General features: G+C 46.7%; 2 protein-coding genes across 4 annotated transcripts; both read right to left on the reverse strand.

Annotated features, from left to right (window-relative positions):
• Window positions 1–521: 521 nt before the first annotated feature.
• On the reverse strand, window positions 522–5,082 carry LOC119818584 (acyl-coenzyme A thioesterase 1-like). The gene is made up of 3 exons (XM_038336117.2): window positions 4,129–5,082; window positions 2,531–2,733; window positions 522–1,453 (listed from the first exon to the last, which is right to left on the reverse strand). The coding sequence occupies exons 1-3, from the start codon at window positions 4,583–4,585 to the stop codon at window positions 854–856; spliced, it is 1,260 nt and encodes a 419-aa protein (XP_038192045.1). The 5' UTR covers window positions 4,586–5,082; the 3' UTR covers window positions 522–853.
• Window positions 5,083–11,629: 6,547 nt separating this feature from the next.
• Window positions 11,630–22,308, reverse strand: LOC119818547 (peroxisomal succinyl-coenzyme A thioesterase). 3 transcript variants are annotated; one of them, XM_038336043.1, is made up of 6 exons: window positions 22,062–22,308; window positions 21,108–21,823; window positions 19,778–19,980; window positions 18,120–18,512; window positions 12,536–12,655; window positions 11,630–12,186 (listed from the first exon to the last, which is right to left on the reverse strand). In XM_038336043.1, the coding sequence occupies exons 2-5, from the start codon at window positions 21,562–21,564 to the stop codon at window positions 12,563–12,565; spliced, it is 1,146 nt and encodes a 381-aa protein (XP_038191971.1). In that variant the 5' UTR covers window positions 21,565–21,823; window positions 22,062–22,308; the 3' UTR covers window positions 11,630–12,186; window positions 12,536–12,562. The 3 variants fall into 3 exon arrangements, with proteins under 3 accessions (XP_038191971.1, XP_038191972.1, XP_038191969.1); XM_038336044.1 differs by lacking the exon at window positions 12,536–12,655 and having other exon boundaries at window positions 22,062–22,307; XM_038336041.1 differs by lacking the exons at window positions 11,630–12,186; window positions 12,536–12,655 and having other exon boundaries at window positions 17,639–18,512; window positions 22,062–22,291.
• Between the last annotated feature and the right edge of the window lie 826 nt (window positions 22,309–23,134).

Raw genomic sequence — 23,134 nt, forward strand, 5'->3', positions numbered from 1 at the left:
AGGCTGAGGCTGGACCACAGCAGTACTAAGATCCTACAAGAAGAAACACACATCTGTTATCAGGTATTGATAAGGAACTGCTGAGGTCACTACAGATGCCAAATCTGCAGTGGCTAACATGTCTCATACAGAATAGTATCTACTTGTAGATTACTTAGAATGTGCACTACAGCATTGATGTTGTCTTAGGGATTGAGGAGTACTGTGCAGAGACGACATGAAAGGTTCACATGGATGAATCTTCAGTCAGTGGGATCCACAAGATAGAGCCAACACAGACTAAGACCATTGTTTATGCTTTCAAAACCATGTATTTTTTGTGGTGTGGTGTGTGTGTGTGTGTGTGTGTGTGTGTGTGTGTGTACAGGTCCTCAGGTCCTCAAGGAGATCAGAAGAAAGCTCTGGGTCTCTTGGAGCTGGAGTTACACTCAGCTGTGAGCTGCATGGTTCGGGCCCTGGGAACCAAACTTAGTACCTATAAGAGCAGTATGTGCTGAGTCATCTTCCAGCCCCTGTTGATGTTTGTTTAAACATTAGGTAATCATTTATTTTTTAATCAGCCATTTAGCAAATTATTACTGAGCTCCAGGACTGCAACGGTGACTCAGCCTTTCTCTCAGAGCTGCAGCTCCTGTCACCTGAGACTGAGCCACGGAGAGATCAGCTTTTGCCACACCTTAAGCTTTCTGCCCAATAACTCCCCTCCCAGACTAACAAGGCCTGTAGTTAAAAAAATGGGGGGGGGGGAAGAACCTCTACATTTATATAAAAGATAAACACACACACACACAGAGTGGAGGCTATTCCCAGGAGACACCTGCCTTAGAGATGTTAAATAAAACTTAAATAAAAATCACAGTTTTGCTGGGATCATCCTCTCTTCACCACCCAAATGTTTGTGGAAGAAAGTCTGGAGTTGCTGCCACGCATGGACCTGGGCCATGGCATGAGGCTTAGGCTGCCCTCCAAAGGTGATATTAGTACCCACCAGGACGTGCATGCCAGCCTTGCACAGGGGGAAGTAAGGGGGCTCAATATAGTGCCCCGCTTCTGGGTAGCAGATGATCTGAGGCTTCTCCTTGCCATGGGCCTGTAAGCGTTTGGAGATCTCATTGGCATAGAACTCGCTCTTCCAGTTGTGGTCATCCTGACCCACAAGGAACAGGAAGGTGGTGTCAGACCTTTCCACAGGGATGATGCTCTTCGTCTCTACCAAAGGGCTTTGAAGCCCATCCACAACATCCAAGAGACCATCTTTGGTTACTTTGAATCGATCTCTCAAAAAAGATAGAGGAGGGATAGTCTCATTCTTATAGTTTATGGTGTTCCCAACAGCGGCCACAGAGCCATTGATGAAGACAGCAGCCTTGATGCCCTTCAGGAAGGAGGCCATAGCAAGGCCAAGTTCACTCCCTTTGGAAATCCCAAGCATCCCAATTCCTGGACCTTTTACCTGAGAAAGACACAGACAGAAAAGAAGGAGACTGAACTTACACAACAGTAGAACAGCGGTTGGCACCCACTCCTGGACATCATGTGGCCCTGAGCCCAACTGTGACTTTACCATCCTTTGTGACTTTGGTAGGATCGTTGGGCATCTGGGAAGCTCAGAGTCTACATGCTTCTCCAGTGAGAAATCAGATGTCAAGCGTTGCTTGGGATTATTAAATAGCTGTTTTGTTGTTTGCCTGATATTTTTGTGTGTATAAAATCATATTCAGGTGTATATAAACAAAACAGATTCAACATAAGGTGCTTTGGAAGCTTCTGGATCCCTATTAATTTCTCTCTGTATTTATGTTCTGGCTCTTAAGCAGTGATGGGTACTGAAGTGTCTACAACGTCACAATTGCTAGACCGATCTAGACAATCAACAGCAGATAATGTTTGAGTCTTCAGAATGAGGCTTGTCCCCTTTATTTCGTTACAACCGTTCCCTGTCTGTTCTGCGACTTCACAGCCACGGACCTTTGCAGTTGCTTTCCCGTTTCCCTAGCTCTCCATTCCTGTCTCCACGCTGTCCATGTTCATGTGTAGACATGGCCTTGTCTCCTCTGCCTGTCCACACTGTGTCTACACTCCCTAGTCATTGCCGACTGGATGGATATAAACTTATCAGCATATTCCAAGAGCTTCTCAAGTCCGAGTCATTTAATGCTCATAACAACCCTGAAGGCTGGACACAAAATCACAGACATAAGAAACCATGACATGGCTAAGGTGATAAACACTCGTGATTTGTCTTGACTACCTCAGTTTCAGTGGGAAATGGATATTTCTGGCGGTAACCCTCTCCCCTTGGCAATCTGAGATGATGGGTCACCCTATGAGAGATGGTACAAACGTCTTTGTATCAATTTTTTCATGTCCCCTGAGATCATCCAGGTTAAATATACTTTGCTCTGTGGATTTGGACAAGACTAAATATTGCTTGTTATAAAGGTTCAAGCTATTGGGTTACAAATCCATCTTTGACTCAAGGAGGCATTTAGGACCCCAAATTTAAAATAGAAATACCCTAATAGCAAACCTGAGGGTGACTGAGCAGGTAGTTCACGGCTTCCTCAAAGTACTCCAGGTGAAAGATATCCGTGCCCTTGGGGAGGTCATCGTAGTTATAATAAGCCAGGGCCATGACAGCAAAACCCTTCCCAGCCAAAAGACTTGCTCGATACTCCAGAAGGCCACCTCCAACTCCAAAAAGGTCTATGATCCCAGGAAAGGGTCCATTTCCTTAAAAACAAAAACAATAACAACCCTTCTTTGCAGATTTAGTTTCCAAATGTCTTGATATCTTTTTTATTTTAGTTTATTTTGTTTTTTCAAGACAGGGTTTCTCTGTAGCTTGGGGCCTCGCTCGAAGACCAGGCTTGCCTCTAACTCACAGAGATCCACCTGCTTCTACCTCCAGAGTACAGAGATTAAAGGCATGCTCCACCACTGCCTGGCCTGAGCTGTTTTCTTAGACGCCACAAACACACTCAATGATTTGAGCCACACAGTACCCTGGAGGTGGAACTGCCACAATCAAAGGGCATTCTGGCAGTTTTCCAAAGTGGAGTTGAACTCAGTGGCTTGCGGTGGTTCACAGATACAGATATGGGTTCACCAAACAAGGTCAGAATCCAGTTTGACAGGGATGGTGGGCAATCTCAGGGGACTGTCAGGCAATGGGGTGAATGAGGACAGCCTAACCGATGACAAGCTGTCAGAAGTATACACAAGGGAGAAGAGGGATTTTTCACAATGGTGGTGAACCTTGGAAGGAAGCATTCCATGGTCCTCAGGAAAATCTGAACTTTAAAACCAGAGTTCTGATTGGGAGGGAATCACAATTAGCCATGAGGCCGGTGATAATAACCTCCCACCAAAGAGTCCTTTCATTATGGAAAACTTTGAGTTCTTGAATTTTTGCTTATTATTACTTAAATATGTAAAGAAGTAAACACATTAAAGCATGTTAAAGATTTTACCTAAGGAACCACTTTCTCTATTTTCAACATCACTTCCAAGCCACTTGAACTTGCAAAACTAAGTTTTAATTGTTGTATACGAAGTGCCATGTCCTTATCCTCAGACCTGCCATTTCTGTCCACATTTCAAAGGGATGAGAAACGATTGACCAAATCCCCTAGAGCAGCTCTCTGTGAGTTGCTGAACTGAAGTCCCTCTCAAAACTGTGGCCTTTTCACTCTAGGAAAGAGTTACCTCAGCATCACCCAAGAAACAAAGCTCCATGGCCCTGTACCTTCATGCTTTCTGATTCCAGACTCGGAGTAGAACTCAAGTTTTGCAAGTTAGAAAGTTCGCCAGTGCTTGCGCTGGCCAACCTTGTCTGAAAGACGGTTCCAGAGCAGCCAGTGCCAAACATGAACCGGTGCTCAACCACCCGCGGGTATTATTATCACAGAGATTTCCAGTTCATGGGTCTCTGCTTGCCTAAAATAACTTGAGATGCTGCTCCTGAGGTGACCTTCAGTTCAGAACTCACCCCAGCCACAGAGCCAAGTCAAAAAGGCTTTTCTGGGGGCCACTGATCTCTAAGGGCCCCGTGGAGAGTGTGAAAAGAAGGGACCCAGACAATGCACCTCTGAAGCATTCCTGGCTCCTGGAGGGAGGGTTGCTCACCTGGAGGCAGGAAGAGCGTGGCGCGCACACGGCCCTCGCGCACGGGCACGCGCCGCACCCCGGGAGCCATGAAGTGACGCTCGTGCACCGCCCGCGCCAGCAGCCGCCCGCCGTCGGGCTCGTGGCCGTCCAGCACCTCCAGCTCCACCACGAAGGGCGTCTGCACGTCGCGCTTGATCAGGCGCCAGAAAGGCCGATCGGGCTCCATGGCCCAGAGCAGCCCCATGGGCTCGAGCCCCGCGAAGCTGCCGCCCAGCGCGGGCTCACGCGCCAAGTCCAGCTCGCCGTGGGGGTCCGCGCGGTAGCGCGCGTGGGAGCGGAAGAGCGCGCCTTTCTCGTCGTGCAGGGCGGCGCGCAGGGTGACGGGCTGCTCAGGGGCCAGTCCGCGCACGGCTATGTTCACTGGCTGGTCGCAGAGGCAACCGCCCGCAGGCTCCAGGATAATTATAGGAGACATCGGTTCTGGGCGGTAAATTCGTGTGTTTTTTCAGATTCTGTCTTCTCCCTGGTGCTTCAAGCCTTTCAGGACCTGCTGTTACAGCTTTAAACCCTTGGGGTTCTTTAATGGCATCCTCTGTGCCATGCCCCCTACCGGTGTTAGATACTAAGGTGCGGGAAATGAGTAATGATTAATCTTGTTTTACACCCTGATATGAGCTGAAATAATGTATAAAAGATAGACTGAAACATATATCGTTCCAAAAATCTGAATTGTGTCAAAGCATTCCAGGAAACTGTAATTCTAGTAATCCATGAGAAACAGGACCTCAACCCTTCCTCTTCTTTATGCCCTCACCAAGCCTTTTCCAGACTCAGCCTTTCTCTACATTTTGCGGAACCTGGTCTGTAGAAATCAGACCTTCTGGGGTTGACTGATTCTGCTCCTTAATTACCTTCCAGGTAGTGGGGTGGGGCGGTGATGATGATGGTGGTAGGGTTTTTTATTAATTTAAATTTTCATACCAGTTCCAGTTCCCCCTCCCTTGCCTTCTCCCCCATCTCCAGCTTCTCCCCTTTTCACCCCCCATCCACTCCTCAGAGTGGGTAGAGCCTTCCTTGGGAAATCAGCAAAGATAAGGTGGGACCAAACCCCTCCTCCCTGCATCAAGTCTGAGCAAAGTATCCCACCATAGGGAATGGTCTCCAAAAAGCCAGCTCATGTACCTGGAAGAGGTCCTGGTGCCACTGCCAGGGCCTCGCCCCCAAAAGATCAAGTCACGGGTGGTGGTTGTTTCCAGAGTGTTCCACCTGGCTCAAGTTGACCTTGATCTTGCTGCGTTATTGAGAACTCCTGATCCTCCTGCCTCCACCTTCCAAATGCTGGCAACACAGGTCTGGGCCACAGCTCTGCACTCTTCCAGTTCCCTATCAAGATATGTAATTAATTGTCCTTAATGGATACGTTTTCTCAGGATGTTTCAACGGGCGTCCTAACACCAAGCAGGGAATTGGTGTTTTCCAACTCAGCTGAATGTCAGTTTGAGGCTGTATCAGAGTTCAGCAAGAAGACAGTTGAAGCAAAGAGGAATATTTAAGAGGGTTTTGTAAATGAACTTATTACAAAAGCATGAGCAATTGCTATGCAGAAACAGAGACCAAAGTTAAAAGGTTCGAGTCTAAGTTGTGAAGTTGGGAAGAGAGAGATAAAAGGGCTTGTAGCTGGCTATGAGACCGCTAAGCTGGGCCAGCGTTGGCAGGCATACTGGCTCCCCCTACACTCCTTCCCTGGGGTCACACAGCAAGGCATTGTCACCCCCTGGTATGTGCTGCTTCTAGTGCAGTTAGCTGTAGCCTGACTAAATTCTACGGGTGGCTTCTTTAAAAAAAAAAAAAAAAATGACATATTGCAGTCTGTCCCGACTCTGAGCTAAATAGGAGGTGACCAAGGGGAACACTGCTTGTGTGGTGGTAGCCATGGTAACTGTTGAGTCTCGGTAAACAGTAAAGGAAAAGGCCCACGGTAAATCTATGAGCTGACCACATAACCTAGAAACAAAGAGAGCATGGGTTAAGTGGCTAGCCTACCCCACACCAAGGTCTAAGACCTGCAAGACCTTGCAAGGAACAATACTGACCAGCAGACAGACAAGGTCAAGAGCTAATAATGTAGAAGCCAGAGATGGACAGAGAAGGGCTTCAACCACCCCCGACTAGGCAAGAAGTGCATGAACAGCTTATGATTATTGTACAACTTGGCCCCGGGTCTGAGAGTTTGCTCTAAATGGTAGCTGCTGTCACATGGAGGAACTTGACTTGCAAAGAGCTTTCCTGGTTAGTATATCTCCAACACGGAGGCAGAAATATATAGAGCTGGGCAGAACGCAGAAAGCCACCTTCTCCCGTCCTTGCCTGTGACTTTCCATGCCGTGAAGACACATATGGCTGCTTGCACCTGAGAGAAAAGCAGCTGAGGAGGTGACCCAGGTCTTGCCCTTCATAGCACCTTCTCAGGGGAGCGCTGGTTCTAGGAGCTGCAGGAAAGGTAAGTGTTGTGCAGGTATCACCTATACCTTTCCACAGAGAGACGTGAGAGGAATTGGCCTCCCACAAATTCTAGTCCACCAATTCCAGGTACCCAGTGAAATAGCTGGACTACACAGATGACAGACAGGCTGTCTCCCGAATTAACCCCGAGCAGGAATTTCTGGGTCCCTAACTAGGGCCAGGGCTTCATGAATAGACAGAATAGGTTTTCTCATGTAGAACAGCATTTCTCTGGCTATTTCTGGTCAGGACACTCCCAGAGGGCTTCTCTCTGTCTCTGCAAGTCACCATGACTAAGCGACACTGGGTTCTGAACTCTCAGTGTGGGAAAGGCTGAGCTGCCGAATCTGGCATCTGGGTCCGAACTCATGCCGCCAAGAGAGAGAAACTTCATTGTCTGAACTGGGGTTGAGACATTTATTTCCCGCTTTCCTGCTAGGTACACATGAGGAAAAGCACTGGAGAACTGAAATTTCTTGAAGCACTAGGGGAGAGGTCAGCTCCTAGCTGCCAAGTGGGGCAAAGTGCTGGCCACATATAAAAGAGGTGTGGTTAGAAATGTCAATCAAAGGCAGCAGATCGAAAGGGACCAGGCAGCGTTGTTCAGAATAGTTCCTACGGAAGACTGCACTAAATGTAAAATTCAGTCATGTGTGTGAAAATTCCAATCATGGAATTGAAACTTAGGAGGCATTCTGCCTTCCCACAGACCCAGAGCCAAACTACCTAGGAATGAGACCTCTGAAGCCAGGAGCTAAAATCACCTTTCTCCCTTTCACCCTGTACTAATGAGCTGAGTAGCTCAGGTGGGTTTGTCATAGGCATGCGAAGCTGACTATACTTAAAGCTAAGCTGTATTTCAGTAGATAGAGGATGAGCTAGACCACCCCAAGCTGTCTACCTTGAAGCCTCCTCTTCAAAACATAGAGACAGAATAAAAGTCGGCCAGCTCTAAAAGTAAACTACCACAGAGGATCTGAACTTTTAATTTCGAAAACGTTTTACAGTTTCACAATTTCAAACCCAGCAGAGATGTTTATACAGAACACCACTGCAGGACGTGTGGCAGACCAGAGCTGCCCGTGGCACGGCAGCAGAGTGAGAGGAGGGGCAAATCTCCCTCAAGGGCATGCTCCCTGTGGTGTCACTTCTTCCTCTGTCAGGCTCCTGCCCTCTGAAGGTTGCATCACCTCCCAGTAGTGCCACAGACTTGAAACTAAGTCTTTAGCACATGGCCTTTGGAGGACATTTGAGAACTGAACACAATAGGAAGGTTAATTGATTGAAATGGAAGGCACAGTTTTCAAAATGACCACTGCCACTGTGTGTGTGCAAAGTCTTGTCATCCTGGTGACAGCCTGGTGTCCACCTCTCTTGACTCCTCAAAACGCTAATCTTTAAGTCGCCTACTTGAGTACTTGCAAAGACCTTTCCCCTAATTGCAGCTGATAACTCAAGTTGAGAAATTAAATGTTTCCTGGACCCTTGATCCCTTTTATAACTTTATGGGTTGGCCAATAAGCATGGCCACAGAGCCGGGGCATGGAGCTGTTGTTTAAACAGAACACAGGTGTGGCGGTGCGTGCCTTTAGGCCCAGCCCTGAGTCTGCAGAGGCCAACCCGGTCTACACAGTAAGTTTCAGGACAGCCAGGACTAATAAAGAGACTTGTCTGAGAGAGACAGAGACAGTCGGAGGTCAGTTAGTGAAGAGCGAAACGCAGGAAAACGCTTCAGAACAAAAACAGACTTCATGACTGCCTATCAAAACCGTTGCAATTCTTTTCTCTTTATAAAAGTGTATCAAATTTATTTCAACATTTAGTTTCATTTTTAGTAAGACTATTTGACAATTACTGTAACTTAAAAATCATTGTCAGAGGTACAGGAAACATTAATAAACAGTTTAATAGTGCAGTAATTAAAGTTACTGGGCCATGCATTTAGGAAAGTTTAATAGTCTCTGGAGTCTGCTTTACCACTGAACCACTGCAATTGTTTTTTACTAGGAGAAGAAAAGTTTATTGAGAAAACCTGGCTCCAGTGGTGTTGTGTGGGCACACCTTTAATCCCAGCACTCAGGATCTATATACTAAGTCCCAGGCTGGCCAGGGCTGCATCGTCTCAAGATTAGGAATGAGAGGAGGAGGAAGAAAGGAGGAGGAAAGGAAGAGGCGAAGGGGAGAAGGAGGCCAGGAGACCCAAGAGAAGACTACCTGGCTCCAGTCTAACTCTTTCTGCTTCCTGATCTACCACGAAGTGAGAAGTCCTTAATGCTGTTGTTTTTTGTTTGTTTTCAAGATAGGGTTTCTCTGTGTCTCCCTGGCTCTCCTGGAATGCATTTTGTAGACCAGGCTGTCTTCAGACTCACAGAGATCCACCTGCCTCTGCCTCCTGAGCGCTGGGACTAAAGGCGTGCGCCACCACCTCCTGCGGAGTGAGAAGTCACAGCTGCTGCTGCCATGAACACCGTGAATTCCCGAATAGACCCTTTCCAAATTGTTCTACAGGTGTGTCGTCACCCCAAGGCAAAAGCAACTCACGTGCGCATAAAATGCACATAACCCTGTCTGCCCAATGGAGAGGTCCAGGGAGATGGCCTGCCACCTGAGTTCAACCCCCAAAGCCCACATGGTTGAAGGACAGAGCTGACTCCACAAGTTATTTTCTGACACACACACACACACACACACACACTCTCACTCACACTCAATGTAATGGAAAAATGCACTTGTAAATAAACGTGTGCTAACAGTTATAAGACTGTCTTCATTTTGGCTGCTCAACAAAGGTCTACTTAATTTGTGTAAACTAGAATTGATTCGGGTTACTTTCCAAAATTCATTTACATGAGTGCCCCTTTATTCATAAGCCAGTTAGAACAGAATTCCTTTGGGGATTTTACCATGTGGACACATGCACACAAACACATATTCCAAAAGATACATAGCTTTTATTTTAAAATTCTAGTCACTAGAGGAAGGGCCAATGAGTTGGCTCAGTGAGTAAAAGCACTAAGTATACAATCCTAACAACAGAATCCATGATAGGAGAGAACGGAATCCCAAATGCTGTCCTCTGACCACACACAGACATGCACACACATATTAAATTTATGAGTTCATTAAAGAGAATCTAATGCACTGTGTTTCTTACAAAACAAGACAAATGAGCATCTAAAATAATCTCCTGAAGGCTGTGGACCAATTTTTAAGTTAAATAATCTCCATAGTAATTTAGTTCTAATAAAGTTTCTTTTCCTGTAGTTATTACCTTTTTCCAGTCTCAAGTTTAGGGCATAACTCTTAGATGTTTACCTGTTAGCCTGAATGGGACAAAATCACAAGGCTTCAAGTGACCTTGAATAGAAAAACAAAAATTTCTGCTTGTTTCTTTGCTAGTTTAGTCAACATGAATGAGAAGCATTTTCAGAAATGTTATTTGGAAAATTGTTTAAAGACTCTCTCTACTCTATTGGGATGGCAAAATAATCAGATTTTGTGTTTTTGTTTTTTATGTGTGTGTGGTGTCTTTTGCTCTTCAGGTCTTTGAGGGGCCCACCACCCAGCTCCCAAATAAATCACAGCGGAGACTTAATCTTAGTTATGAATGCTCCGCCTTAGCTTGGCTTGTTTCTTGCCAGCTTTTCTTATCTTCAATTAACACATCCACCTTTTCCCTCTGGGCTTTGTCCTTTTCTTCTGTGTATCTTACTTTCCTTCTTACTCTATGGCTGGTCCCTGATGTCCTTCTCTCCTTGCTCTCGTGCTCTTTTTTTTTCTCCCAGATTTCTCTTCCTGTTTATTCTCTCTGCCTGCCAGCCCCACCTATCCTTGCCCCTGCCTCGCTATGGGCCGTTCTGCTCTTTCTTAGACCATCAGGTGTTTTAGACAGGCACAGTAACACAGCTTCACAGAGTTAAACAAATGCAGCATAAACAAAAGTCACACACCTGAAAATAACATTCCCCAACATGTGTGTGAGAGTGTGGCATATGCACACATGTAAATTCAGGTACATAAGCCTATGCATGCACACGGACAAGACTAGGCTAGCTGGTGGCCTCCTCCATCACTCTTCACATATTCCTTTGAAGCGCCGTCTCTCTTTGAATCTGACACTTGCCTTTTCTTGGCTAGGCCAGAAGCTAGCAAGCCGGTGATCCTCCTGTCGCTTCCCCTCCTAGACCTGGGTTACAAGAGCGGGCAGGGTGCGTGGACTGTTATGTGAGTCCTCAGATCTGAACTCTGGCCATTGCGATTGTTTAGAAAGCACCGTATACCTGCTGAGCCATCTCTCCAGCCTCACTAGGCAAAGTTTATTCTGTAGAGAGAGTAATCGCCCACTGGAATTATCAATCCAATATAGAAAGCATAAGCTGAAAAGATTTCTTTTTCATTCGTTGCTATGCTCATGGCTAAAATTTCTTTAACAAAGGGTGGGTTGATAAAATAAAAGCATGCAGAGCTATTTACTCTATGATGGCAAGGGGCAAAACTCACTGATCGAGCACTAACCCATTGCGACCGTGGCCCGGAGTTTGAGCTGCAGTTCCTTCCCCCAGTAAGGTGTATTAGTACCTGTGTGTGCACATACCTCTTCCTCTCTCCCTCCCTCTGTGTGTGTGGGGGGGGGGGCACGGCACATGTGCACACATGAGGAAGTCAGAAGTTAATATCAGAGTTAGTTTCTCCTCCCACTGTAGGTCTCCAGGATCCTCAGGTCTTTGGGTTTGCACCCAAACATTTTTTGCCTACTGAGCCATCTTGCCAGTCTAGAAAAGGTTTTCTGACATGAGAGTTTTCAGAAATGAAGACACACAAAAACTTACATATTTTCATGCCCAGAGTGCACAGAAATGCAGGATTACCTTTGAACAAAGCAGACAGGATCTAATGAGCAACCAAACAGGAGCCTTTGAATAATTTGCCTTATCTCTGAACCTTCAAATATAAGGACATTCCTAAGGAATGGTAAATAACACATTAAAAAAACAAAACAAAAAAACCAACACCAAGAAACCACAATATCTAATCTTTAATACTTTATATTAAAAAATACAGTCTGTTTCTTTTAAATTTAACCTATAACAAGTTCTTAGGACAAGGGCAGACAGCGGTCAGATTCGTTGCCAAAATATCACAAGAATGTTCTCTTCTGCAGCCTCTTGAGTTGTCGCTACACACACACCGTTCTTAGTGCACAGGCTTCCAGGCTCCTGCTAGGATGACCCATCCAGCTCTTCTGGAAGTGTTCAACCTCTTTCCTAGTCTAAATTTCCAAAGTCCTTCTGTTAGTTATTCATGCCAACTCAGGCAGCTGGCGTGGCCTTCTCTGCAGTGCTCAGAGACCCCGTGTAAGCCCTGCTCTGGAGACCTCTGGCCAGCGGGCTCCATCCATGGACCACACTGCAGGCTGGGCCTGATCACTTGAGGCATGAGTGGCCAGCTCCCACCCAGGAGCTCCAATGGCTGGGTCCTGAGGAGCTCCATCAGCCAGGTCTCCCCTTGCCCACTTCTCTAATGGCTGTAACAGCTGTTCTCAGCCCGGCAAGGCAGGAGAGTGACCAGGCCCCTCTGCACAGGAAAAAAAAATGCCCAAATCAGGTCATATAATTCCTCTAATCCCAGACCACCTAGAAAGTTCTGCTCCCCACCCCACCCCACCCCACCCCAAGAAACCCTATATAAACTCCTTTTCAGTTCTCTGCTGCTTCTCACCAAGCAGAGGCAGCCACTCTGCTGGGGTTTCCCCTCCCAGTAAATCTCTTGTGCGAGGTTTGTTTGCGGTGTGACTTTGCGGTAATCCTTGGCTTTTGACCGCCAGGAAACCTTTCCCTTGGGAGCTGTGACACTTCCACTGGGGAAGCCTTTCCCCTCGGGGCTGTAATACTTACACCTTCCACACTCCCAAACCAAAACAAACCTGCAAACGTCTGTCACAGAAAAGCCCTTATGTCCCTGTGAGACAGAGGTTGTCTGTGTCTCTCCAGATGTCACATATCAAATGTCTCTCCAAAGGTCTATGCATCTCCAGATGTCCAGACTTCAAAACAGAACAACTTACCGCTCAGTCTGAGTTGCAGATGTGCATTGTCTTACTTTGCTTTGATTCCAATTTGCAAATTTTTGGTGGTCATAGTCTGGCCTCCTGGGGACCTATCAAGTCAACTTTGGTCTTGTTCCCTCAGAGCTATCCTCCAAATTGTGTCACTAAATTGTGACACACTAAATTTGTGTGTCACACTAAAATGTGTGACCACTAAATTGTGTCAGTCATGGCCATGGGCTCCCCAGACTTCCAAGCCCCCTAGGGCCTCTCCCATTTTACAGACTCCCCAGGCAGAATCTGTCCCAGATTCCAGCCCTGAGTCTGAGGTCTCCCAGGGATCTCAGTAGGACCTCCAGATGATGTGGGAGAAACTGGACTTAGACGCAATTCAAATTTAGATTAGATGAATTTATTCTTCTGCTAGCAGAAAGGCAACAGCCTTAGAGCCAATGCAGCATGCCACATGGAAGGGGGCTTAAGGTGGGGTTTCTAAGGCAGACACCAGAAAGGTGCACATTCCAGCTGTCCATGGAACCCACAGCTGGGCAGGAACAGTGTTTTACTCCCCTCCGTTGTTTGCTTTCCCATTATAAAGTCATAAAAAGACAATTTCACCCCTTTCTCAGGTGATAAGCTGGAAGCAACGGCAGCTGTTAATACCTTGCAGCCCATTATCCTATTCTTAACTCATCTGCAGGCCCCTTGGATTGCTAGGCATTCCAGAGCAAAGCTCAATATCCCATAAAGAATGGGAACCTGTGTAAAATAATACTCTAGTCTGAGCACTCTACTGGCTGGGATAGAGCAGTTCATTTCTGGGCAGGCAAAAACACAGTGCCATCAGGTTAGGGCCGACTGTCACACCCCATTGATGTAGGTGTGTCTTCTATCTATCTGATGATTTCATTGGTTAATTAATAAAGAAACTGCTTCGCCTGATAGGTCAGAACATAGGTGGGTGGAGTAGACAGAACAGGATGCTGGGAGTGAGGCAGATGCCTCTCCTCTCTGAGACAGATGCCATGGAGCCAGCAGCCAGGTCAGATGTGCTGAATCTTTTCCGGTAAGCCACCACCTCATGGTGCTACACAGATTATTAGAAATGGGTTAATCAAGATGTGAAAGTTAGCCAGTATGAGGCTAGAGATAATGGGCCAGGCAGTGTTTAAATGAATACTATTTGTGTGTTGTTATTTCCGGGGTTAAGCTAGCCATGCAGGAGCTGGGCGGGATGAAAAGCAGGCCTGCCTGCCTCATTTCTACAGCCCATGATATTAGAGTTTAACATATTTGTGATACTAAACCAGGCCCATTATGTTTGAAGTAGAGTACGCCAGTCATGCAAACAATAAGTTGTACAAAAGAGAATATAAGGTAGCCTGTTATGAAATATTATTTTAACTCAACAAAGATGTGTTAGTTTGTTTATGCTGCAGAATATGCTGTGGAGCCGGGCAGTGGTGGCGCACGCCTTTAATCCCAGCACTCGGGAGGCAGAGGCAGGCGGATCTCTGTGAGTTCGAGACCAGCCTGGTCTACAAGAGCTAGTTCCAGGACAGGCTCTAAAGCTGCAGAGAAACCCTGTCTCGAAAAAAAAAAAAGAATATGCTGTGGAATAACCCTTCTATACATATATTCTGTATGAATATATGTTGCTATGATTAGTTTAATAAACAAACTGGCCAATAGCAGAAGAAGATAAAGTTAGGAGGGAAAGCCGAATTTATAGGGGCCGTATTCCTACATTGTATGGCAGTCAGAATTCTGAGCAACCTGGCAAGGCACAATTTGCACCTGCCACACAGAAGGTGTCACCTAGACCTTTGATAGTGAGACAACCTGATGCCAGCCAAAGCAAGTGGTCAGGATATGCTAATGTCACTCTGCTCCTTTTTTGTAATTTGGGAGGTCATCTGGGGAAGAAGTGTTAATTCGGTCTACGTGACAAAGCAGGCATACAGAGCAGGCATAGATAGGAAGACGGGACAAAATGGGCATAGAAAGGTGTGGATGTGTCCACAGTCATTCTCCCGGCTACCTAGGAGACAGAATGCTAATGATTTCCCCCTCAGTTTATGTTTTGGTATAAAAGCTGTTTGGAGAATAAACATGGGTGGATTTTTCAGGATGTGAAGGCAGGATTTCATGAGGGATCCCTGAAAACTCCCTCCCGATAAAGTCATGTGAGCTGTGTCTCAATTATTCCCACACCTCTACACTGGTTCAAGAAATAATTTATGTCAGGGCTGGACCTCGACACGAATTGAGAATGATGGAATGAGGAAGGATGGAGTCAGAGGAGTCTCCAAGCAGACGCAGAGGGAGTAGGAGATGAACATGCCATGTTAATAAAGGTACTGCCACGTGGCAGAGCATAAATAAAAAATATGGGTTAACTTAAATGTAAGAGCTAGTTAGTAATGAGCCTGAGCTATTGATCGAGCATTCGTAATTCATATTGAGTTTCCATGTTGGTTATTTGGGAGCAGGTGCTCGGAACAGGAAAACTCTGCCTACAGACATATGTGCACATGCTCACACGTATACATGCCTCACTTGTTTAACCTCCACAAGCAGAGGCTTGTTAGTAAGCAAGTAACTAAAGAGGGAACACGGAGCCTCAGGACGCCAAGATTTTATTAATATAAACTGGAAGCAGTTTATATTAACAGTTATAAGTCTGGAAGACAGTTATAAGTCTAGAAGCAGCTCAGCATCTGTCCCTCAAGAGCAGCATGGCACCCTGCAGTGTAGAATGGTGGCAGCAAGTACCACAGATCAAGACTGGGCCAAGGACTCCTCTCCAACTCCTTTCTCCAAACTCCTCTATGGGGCATTTGCAGCTATGATGTCATCAGGTTCTAAATCAGATGTGGGGAAATGACACTGCCCATCCAAGGGGATTATTCCCGCCTTCCCTCAACCTCAGGACTGTGCAGCACTGTACACACATACTGGAAGAGACAGTATCTGTGAGTTTGATGCCAAAGACACTGAGCCCCGTTAGGAACACAGTAACCCTCTCCAGGATAAATACAAAGAAAATGGTCCCTACTACATCACAATTACCGTAGGCCTGTACTTCTTCATTGACTGGTGGCCAGACTTCTAGGCCATAGTTTGCTCCTGACACACAAGAGGTGGTCACCTCCCTAATAAAGGGCCAGGATATGCTAATGTTGTTCTGCTCCTCTTTGTAATTTGGAGAACACCTGGGATAGAGAAACTAATTCAGGCCTACTTGACAGAGCTGGCATACAGAGCAGGAAGATAGAAAGCCCTGACAGAGCAGGTATAGGCAGATGTGTGGACATGACCACAGCCATTTACCTGGTTACCTAGGAAACAGAATGCTAATGAATGTCCCCCTCAGTTTATGTTTTTGCATAAAAGGCTGTTAGGAGAATAAACACAAAGAAAATTTCAGGATGTGAACTCAGGACTTCATGAGGGATCACTGAGAATTTCCCTCCCGATAAATCCATGTGAGTTGTGTCTTTAATCCCACGCCTTCCCTCTGGTCTGGAGAAATAATTTAGGGTCTGGGGTCTGGCCTGGCACTGGATCTTGACATAATGGCGGCCAGACACAGACTGATCGGTGAACCCCCAAAAAAATGTCAGAGAAGTGACCAGATGTACGGAGGAAAATGTGAGGAACCTGTGAGAAAAAAATTGTACCACAGGTGGATACATGAGTAATGAGCACTCAGAAATAGAGAAGAGAATTTAAAGAAGGATAGGGTAGTGGGAAAATTAAATTGGGAGTAAAAAAAAATTGTAAATAATAAGGGATAAGGAAACAGCATTCAAATATATGTTGATAGCTGAAGGAAATTAAAGTGGAACAGAAACAAAGGCAGAGATATTTAGAATCTGTAAGCGTGATAGACGGGGAGATACAGCTTTTATCGCTTGCTAAACAGGTAGGAAAAGTGAAGGAAGTACAGCATTTGGCCCAAGAATCACCTAGGTTACAGCTGAGATTGAGGCACAGGCGCAGGAGTCAGCTGGTCTTTTTCCTAGCTGATCGTTGCTGTTATTCGCACAACTGTATTTTGCTAATGTTATAGCTAAAGATCCCTTAAAGGATGTTATACTGAATTTTACAGATGGCTTTCCCAATGGAAGGACTGCATGTATGGTTAATAATGAAAAGGGATTGTGGAGCGTGCCATGGCTCCTTGAAACAACTTAAGAGGATGAAAGTTGCAGACAGGTCTGCTGCACACAGATCTGGCACAGTGGCACCAAGCCTTGCAATGAATTATGAAAAGACACAGCCTATAATAATTTGGGGTCGAGGATGTGTTTGCTTTTTCACAGAAAGAAAATAAAGCTGGATGAGATGACTGCATAGACAGTAGTGGCAGACCTGATGGCATCGTAGCTGCAAACGCCCCATTGAGGAGTTTGGAGGAAGTCAAACAGGGCAGGAACCTGGAGGCAGAAGCTGTTGCAGGGGCCATGGAGGGGTGCTGCTTACTGGCTGGCTGAACCTGCTTTCTTATAGAACCCAGGACCACTAGCCCAGGGGTTGCACCACTCACAAAGGGCTGGGCCCTCCCCTCTGGGTACTAAGAAAATGCCCTACAGCTGGATCTAATGGGGCATTCTCAATTGTGGTTCCCTCCTTCTAGATGATTCTAGCTTGTGTCAGGCTGACATAAAACTAGCCAGGGCAGTCACTGCCTTTAAAACTGAACTACGAGCCAAGGCATTAACTGAAGAGGGGAATGGATGCTATGCGCCGCGATGCATGCCTCTAGTTCCAGTTCTCAGGAGGCAAAAGCTGGACAATCTCTATGAGTTTGAGGCCAGCTTCCTCTACATAGCAAGTTCCAGGCCAGCCAGAGCCACATAAAAAGGTCCTGTCTCAAAAAAACAACAAAACAAAACAAAAAAATAACAAAAAACAAAAAACAATACAATACAATGATACAAAACAATCACCACAACCACCACCAAAATCCTAAACTTAGGAGAAAGCATTCATTTTAATAAGGGGTTGCTTTTTTTAAAAAAAACTTTATTCATTGTATCACATGCATCTGAATCTTTCACAAGCACATGTTATGTTAGTAAAATACTGCATTGACTAAAAACTTATTCAGTAAAGTGACCTATAAACCACGAATGCCCCAAACATGAATTTAATGTTATCCGGCAGAAAACTGATCCACATGAAGTTACTGAACATCAAAGTGTGACCTTGAACCTACCATGTTTACTAACAGACGAATGCACTACAATCTAGAGGAAGCTCTGCTCTGGGTACTGTCCAGGTGTCTGCCAAAGAAGGCCAGAATCTGCTTCCACGTATCTATTTGGGCTTTGGAGTGAGCTCTGACCTCCCCTCCCCAGTGAACAGCTCTGTTCACTATTTTGTGCAGAGAAGCTGGGCACATGGGGAAGTAAGGAGGCTCAATGTAATGGCCAGCCCCAGGGTAGGAGATTACCTGCGGCCTCTCCTTTCTGCGAGCCTGCAGCCGTTCAGAGGCTATCTGAGCGTACAGCTCGCTCCTCCAGCAATGATCATCCTGCCCAGCGATGAAGAGGATTGGCCCCTTGGCCTGCTCTATCGGGATCATACCGGGGTTCTCACAGCCTCCCACAGGATCGTTCCGTATATCCACAATGTCCAGAATTCCAGAGAAAGCCACCTTCGCTCTCCTCAGGTCATGGCCCAGTGGTGGTATTGTGGTCTGCTGGTAGTGTATGTGTCTGTTTCCGCTGAATGCAGAGCCATTGATGGAAACTGTGGCTGAGACATTCTTCAAGAACGAAGCCATGGTGAGGCAAATATCAGCTCCCAGAGAAAGACCCAGAAGCCCAATGTCTGGGCCCTTTACCTAGAAAAAAAAAAAAAAAGATTTAAGAGTCAGAAATGTGTCTAGTTAAGTGTGATGAAAATGTCAAGGATCGCAGCACTGTAAGTGGAGGCAGGAGCATCGGGAGTCCGAAGTCAGTCAGCTACATAGAGGGTTCAAGACCTGAGGGGATGACTTGGAGGGTAGAGATTCTTCCAATTGATCCTCGTTCTACCTGAGTGCTGTGGAACGTGCACACCCCACAAAAGTTACTGAAAAAGAACTTACCAAACACCCTAAAAGGCAACTAGAAAGGCTGGAGAGATGGCTCAGCGGTCAAGAGTACTGGTTGTTCTTCCAGAAGATTTTGGTCTGATTCCCAGCACCCACACAGCAGCTAACAACCATCTGTGACTCCAGTTCCAGGGGATCCATTGCCCCCTCCCGGCCTCTGTGATCACCACACGTATGTGGTGACACACACAAATGCAGGCAATACACCCACATGCAAAAAATAAAAACAAAGTTTTTACTGCACCTGGAAAAGCTGCTAGCTCCCTCCACTCTCTACATCAGTTCACAGGGAACCTCTTTTTCTTTTTAAAATTCTATTCCTTTCTAAGAAAGAATTTTGTTGTATGTCCAGGCTGTTAAATTCTCAATCCTCCTGCCTCAGTCTCCTGAGTGCTAGGAATACAGTAGGTGCTACCATGAGGGCACAAGTGCCTTTCTAAATATTGAATATCTGCTGAACCCAAGGCAAACAAACCTACACAGTCACATTGAAGAATTGGCTATAAATGCTGAGACATGGGAGCCTGTCAGGTTCAAGACCTCATTCACAGTGAGCCTGAACCAAGCCTTTATTTGGCTCTGTATTGAGTCGTGGACGAAGCAATGACACTCTGGCCCAAGATCTGAATCTTCTGTCCAACTAATACTGGAAAACAATTAATTTCATGGACTTCAAAGTCCACCTAGAAGTTCTTAACCTCTGAAAAAGGTGGGCAAGTTGGGACTAAATTTGAGAGGGAAATGAAAGGTTATAACAATGAGAAGCCTAATCTTCATGACAAGAGGGATTTTACTATGGGACTGAAATTTCCCATGATTCTTATGAAGAATTCCACACCAGGAAGCTATGTGACGGAGAAAGGGGAAATGCTAGATGCTCAAAGTCAAGGAAGTCTCCCAAAGAAACTTCGACCATGAACAAAGATCAGAGAGTCTTCGGCACCCCTGAAGCAGGCGACCACTTCTGCAGATATGCCCAGGGAGCCTGGCTAAACAGAGGGCAAGAGGAGAACCTTGGGGTGTTGGAGCATGTAGCACACTGCTTCCTCGAAGTAGTCCACTTCCACGATGTTGAAATCCTTAGGGAGATCTTCAAAGTCATAAAAAGCCAGAGCCAGTGTAGCAAATCCATGGCTAGCCATAAGGCTGGCTCGGTATTCCAACAGGCCCCCGCCAACACCGTAGACATCGATGATCCCTGGAAAGGGTCCTTCTCCTACAGAGGGGGAAATGGCAGGGCAAAATCATCGCACTGTGCAGAGAATTTGTTTCTCTTTTAAAGAATCTAAGTTGTTTTTAGTTGGTTTCTGTGGATCCATTAAAACAGATTCCTGTGTCACTACTACAACACACACAAGAGCTTTATTAGAGGTAGAAAAATCTAAGTAGTTTCATGGATGACTTCATCCTCTTATGGATTCCAAACTGTGGCCCAAGAACCACAAGATAGTTAGTTATGAGTGTGGCCCAACACAAAATCATAAATTTCCACGGAACACTGAAAGGTGTGGTTTGTGTGTGTGTGTTTTGTTTGTAAATCAGTTGCACAGTTCTGGAGGATTAATGCTATAAATAACACCTTTCCAGAGGCTCATTCTGTGATAAGCTATCTGCACACTTCTACAAATCAGTTGTTGTTGGAGTGGAAAGTGGTAAGCCTTTGGGTAAAGAATATGTATTGGAAGGAAGACTGGCAAGGTTTAGACCGTCCACTCCTAGAGCTCTGTTGGAGGGCTGCAGAGAACCGGAAGTGGGGGGCCAGAGAGATGGCACAGTGGTTGTGAGAGCTCCCTGTGCCTGCAGAGGACTGGAGTTCATTTCCCAGGGCCCAGAACTGGGGATCTGACGCCCTCTTCTGACCACCCATGAGCATAGCACACATAAAGCATACACAGGAGTGTAATGTCCTGTGCCATTAGAGAGAGAGAGAGAGAGAGAGAGAGAGAGAGAGAGAGAGAGAGAGAGAGAGAGAGAGAGAGAGAGAGAGAGAGACAGGAGAGAGAGAGAGACAGGAGAGAGAGAGAGAGAGAGAGACAGAGAGAGAGAGAGAGAGAGAGAGAGAGAGAGAGAGAGAGAGGCTACTGACAAAAAAAAGAGCTGATTCTTGGAAGGAAGGCACTGAAGTTTGAAGTGTGATCTGCTGTGGAACTAGACAAGAAGAAGTGACTGATTGGATCAAGGACAAGAGAGAAAGGCAATGTAGCAGTCTCCTTCCTTGTCTATTATTTTTTCTACTAACCATGCTGCCTGGGGAGATCTGTGGGATAGTGAACTGTATCAAATCCGGCCGCCGCTGGAGACACAGGCTTGGCGCTCGCGCCCCTCTACACCCGACTCACCTACCTGGAGGCAGGAAGAGCGTGGCGCGCACACGGCCCTCGCGCACGGGCACGCGCCGCACCCCGGGAGCCATGAAGTGACGCTCGTGCACCGCCCGCGCCAGCAGCCGCCCGCCGTCGGGCTCGTGGCCGTCCAGCACCTCCAGCTCCACCACGAAGGGCGTCTGCACGTCGCGCTTGATCAGGCGCCAGAAAGGCCGATCGGGCTCCATTGCCCAGAGCAGCCCCATGGGCTCGAGCCCCGCGAAGCTGCCGCCCAGCGCGGGCGCGCGCGCCAAGTCCAGCTCGCCGTGGGGGTCGGCGCGGTAACGGGCGTGTGAGCGGAAGAGCGCGCCTCTCTCGTCGCGCAGGGCGGCGCGCAGTGTGACGGGCTGCTCGGGGGCCAGGCCGCGCACGGAGATGCTCAGCGGCTCGTCCCAGCAGCTGCGCCCCGCGGGCTCCAGGCTCAGCGTCGCCGCCATGGGGAGCTTGGAGCTGAGCCTGGGGAAGCAACACGGGAGTCCGGAGCCGGCCTGGCCTCCTGAGGAGCCGACCTGGTCGGTCTCTAGGACCCAGACAAGGGAGGGACAGGAACAAAGGTCTGTCAGCAGTTTGGGTCACAGGGAGGCCAGAGGATTCTGCTTTTCGCCACTCCCACGTGGTGTTGTGAAAATGACTGGGGGTGACACTAAGTGAATGAATCAAGGCAAAGTCCGGTCCTTCCGTGGATTCAGCAGCTTTCTAAAATATAAAACAAAACCAACAGCAAGAACTTTGTAATAAATTATAACTTTATACCATTTCAGTCTTAAGATACTGAGCTTGCAAAAATCCTCCGTGGATACTCCAGCCCCAGGAAACAAAGTATGCAAACTGAGAAAGGCGGCTGTATCAGTTAGGGTTCTCTAAATGAGTAGAACGGAAGGGATGGACACACACAAGAGCGCGGACACACGGGGGATTTATTAGAGTGACTTACGGGCTGTGTTCTAAGTAGTCCAGCACTGGCTGTCTCCCATGGGAAGGATCTGATAGTTGTTCAGTCCGTAAGACTGGATGTCTCAGCCGTCCCCGTCTGGTGCTGGAGTCCCAGGGAAGCTCTAGAGAGCGGCCATTTCAGTCCAGGTAGAATCCTGAAGAAGTTGGTTCTAACTCCAGGGAAGGAACGGCACAGGGACAGGATAGACCAGCTTGTCACTAAGAGTGAGGACAAGCAGCCAAAAAGCAAAAGCTCCCTGCTCCCATGTCCTTTTATGTGGGCTGCCACCAGAAGGTGTGGCCCAGATTTAGGGTGAGTCTTCTAACCCCAAAAGATCTGGATTTAGGATGCGTCTCCCACCTCAAATATTACAATCAAGAAAAATCCCTCACAGGTGTGCCCCGTTGCTTGGGGTTTTGTTGATTCCAGATACAGTCACGTTGACAGCCAAGATTAGTCCAACAGCTGCTTTCTCTCTCCTTGCCCTAATGCCCAGATACAAGAACACACAAATGGCTCTCGTTCAGGAGGGAGAAGCCACTGAGGAGATTGCCTGGGCCCACCTTTGCTAAGGGATACTATTAAGAGTGACTTGGGAGATCTAGGGACCAAGCAGGTGTCAAGGGAGCCATAGGAAGTTCTCTGAAATCAAGTTGGCTTCTTCCAAAGTCCAGTGATCTGATAAAATGGCGCAGCTTAATATTCAGATGGTTGGGGCTGAGAGATGGCTCAGTGGTTAAGAGCTCTCTGCCTGTTCTTCCAAAGGTCCTGAGTTCAATTCCCAGCAACCACATGGTGGCTCACAGCCATTTATAATGAGATCTGGTGGCCTCTTCTGGCCTGCTGCAGGCAGAACACTCTACATAATAAATAAATAAATAAATAAATAAATAAATAAATAAATAAATAAATAAATAAATAAAATTTAAAAATATTCAGATGGTTGATGAGTCTACAGAGCTAGTTCCAGGCCAGGTTCTAAAAAAGCTGCAGAGAAACCCTGTCTCGAAAAACCAAAAAATAAAATAAAATAAAATAAAATAAAAAAAGAGAGTAAATGTTACATGGACCAT

This window comes from Arvicola amphibius, chromosome 7, assembly GCF_903992535.2.
Source record: "Arvicola amphibius chromosome 7, mArvAmp1.2, whole genome shotgun sequence".
In the NCBI taxonomy this organism is placed as follows: Eukaryota; Metazoa; Chordata; class Mammalia; order Rodentia; family Cricetidae; genus Arvicola; species Arvicola amphibius.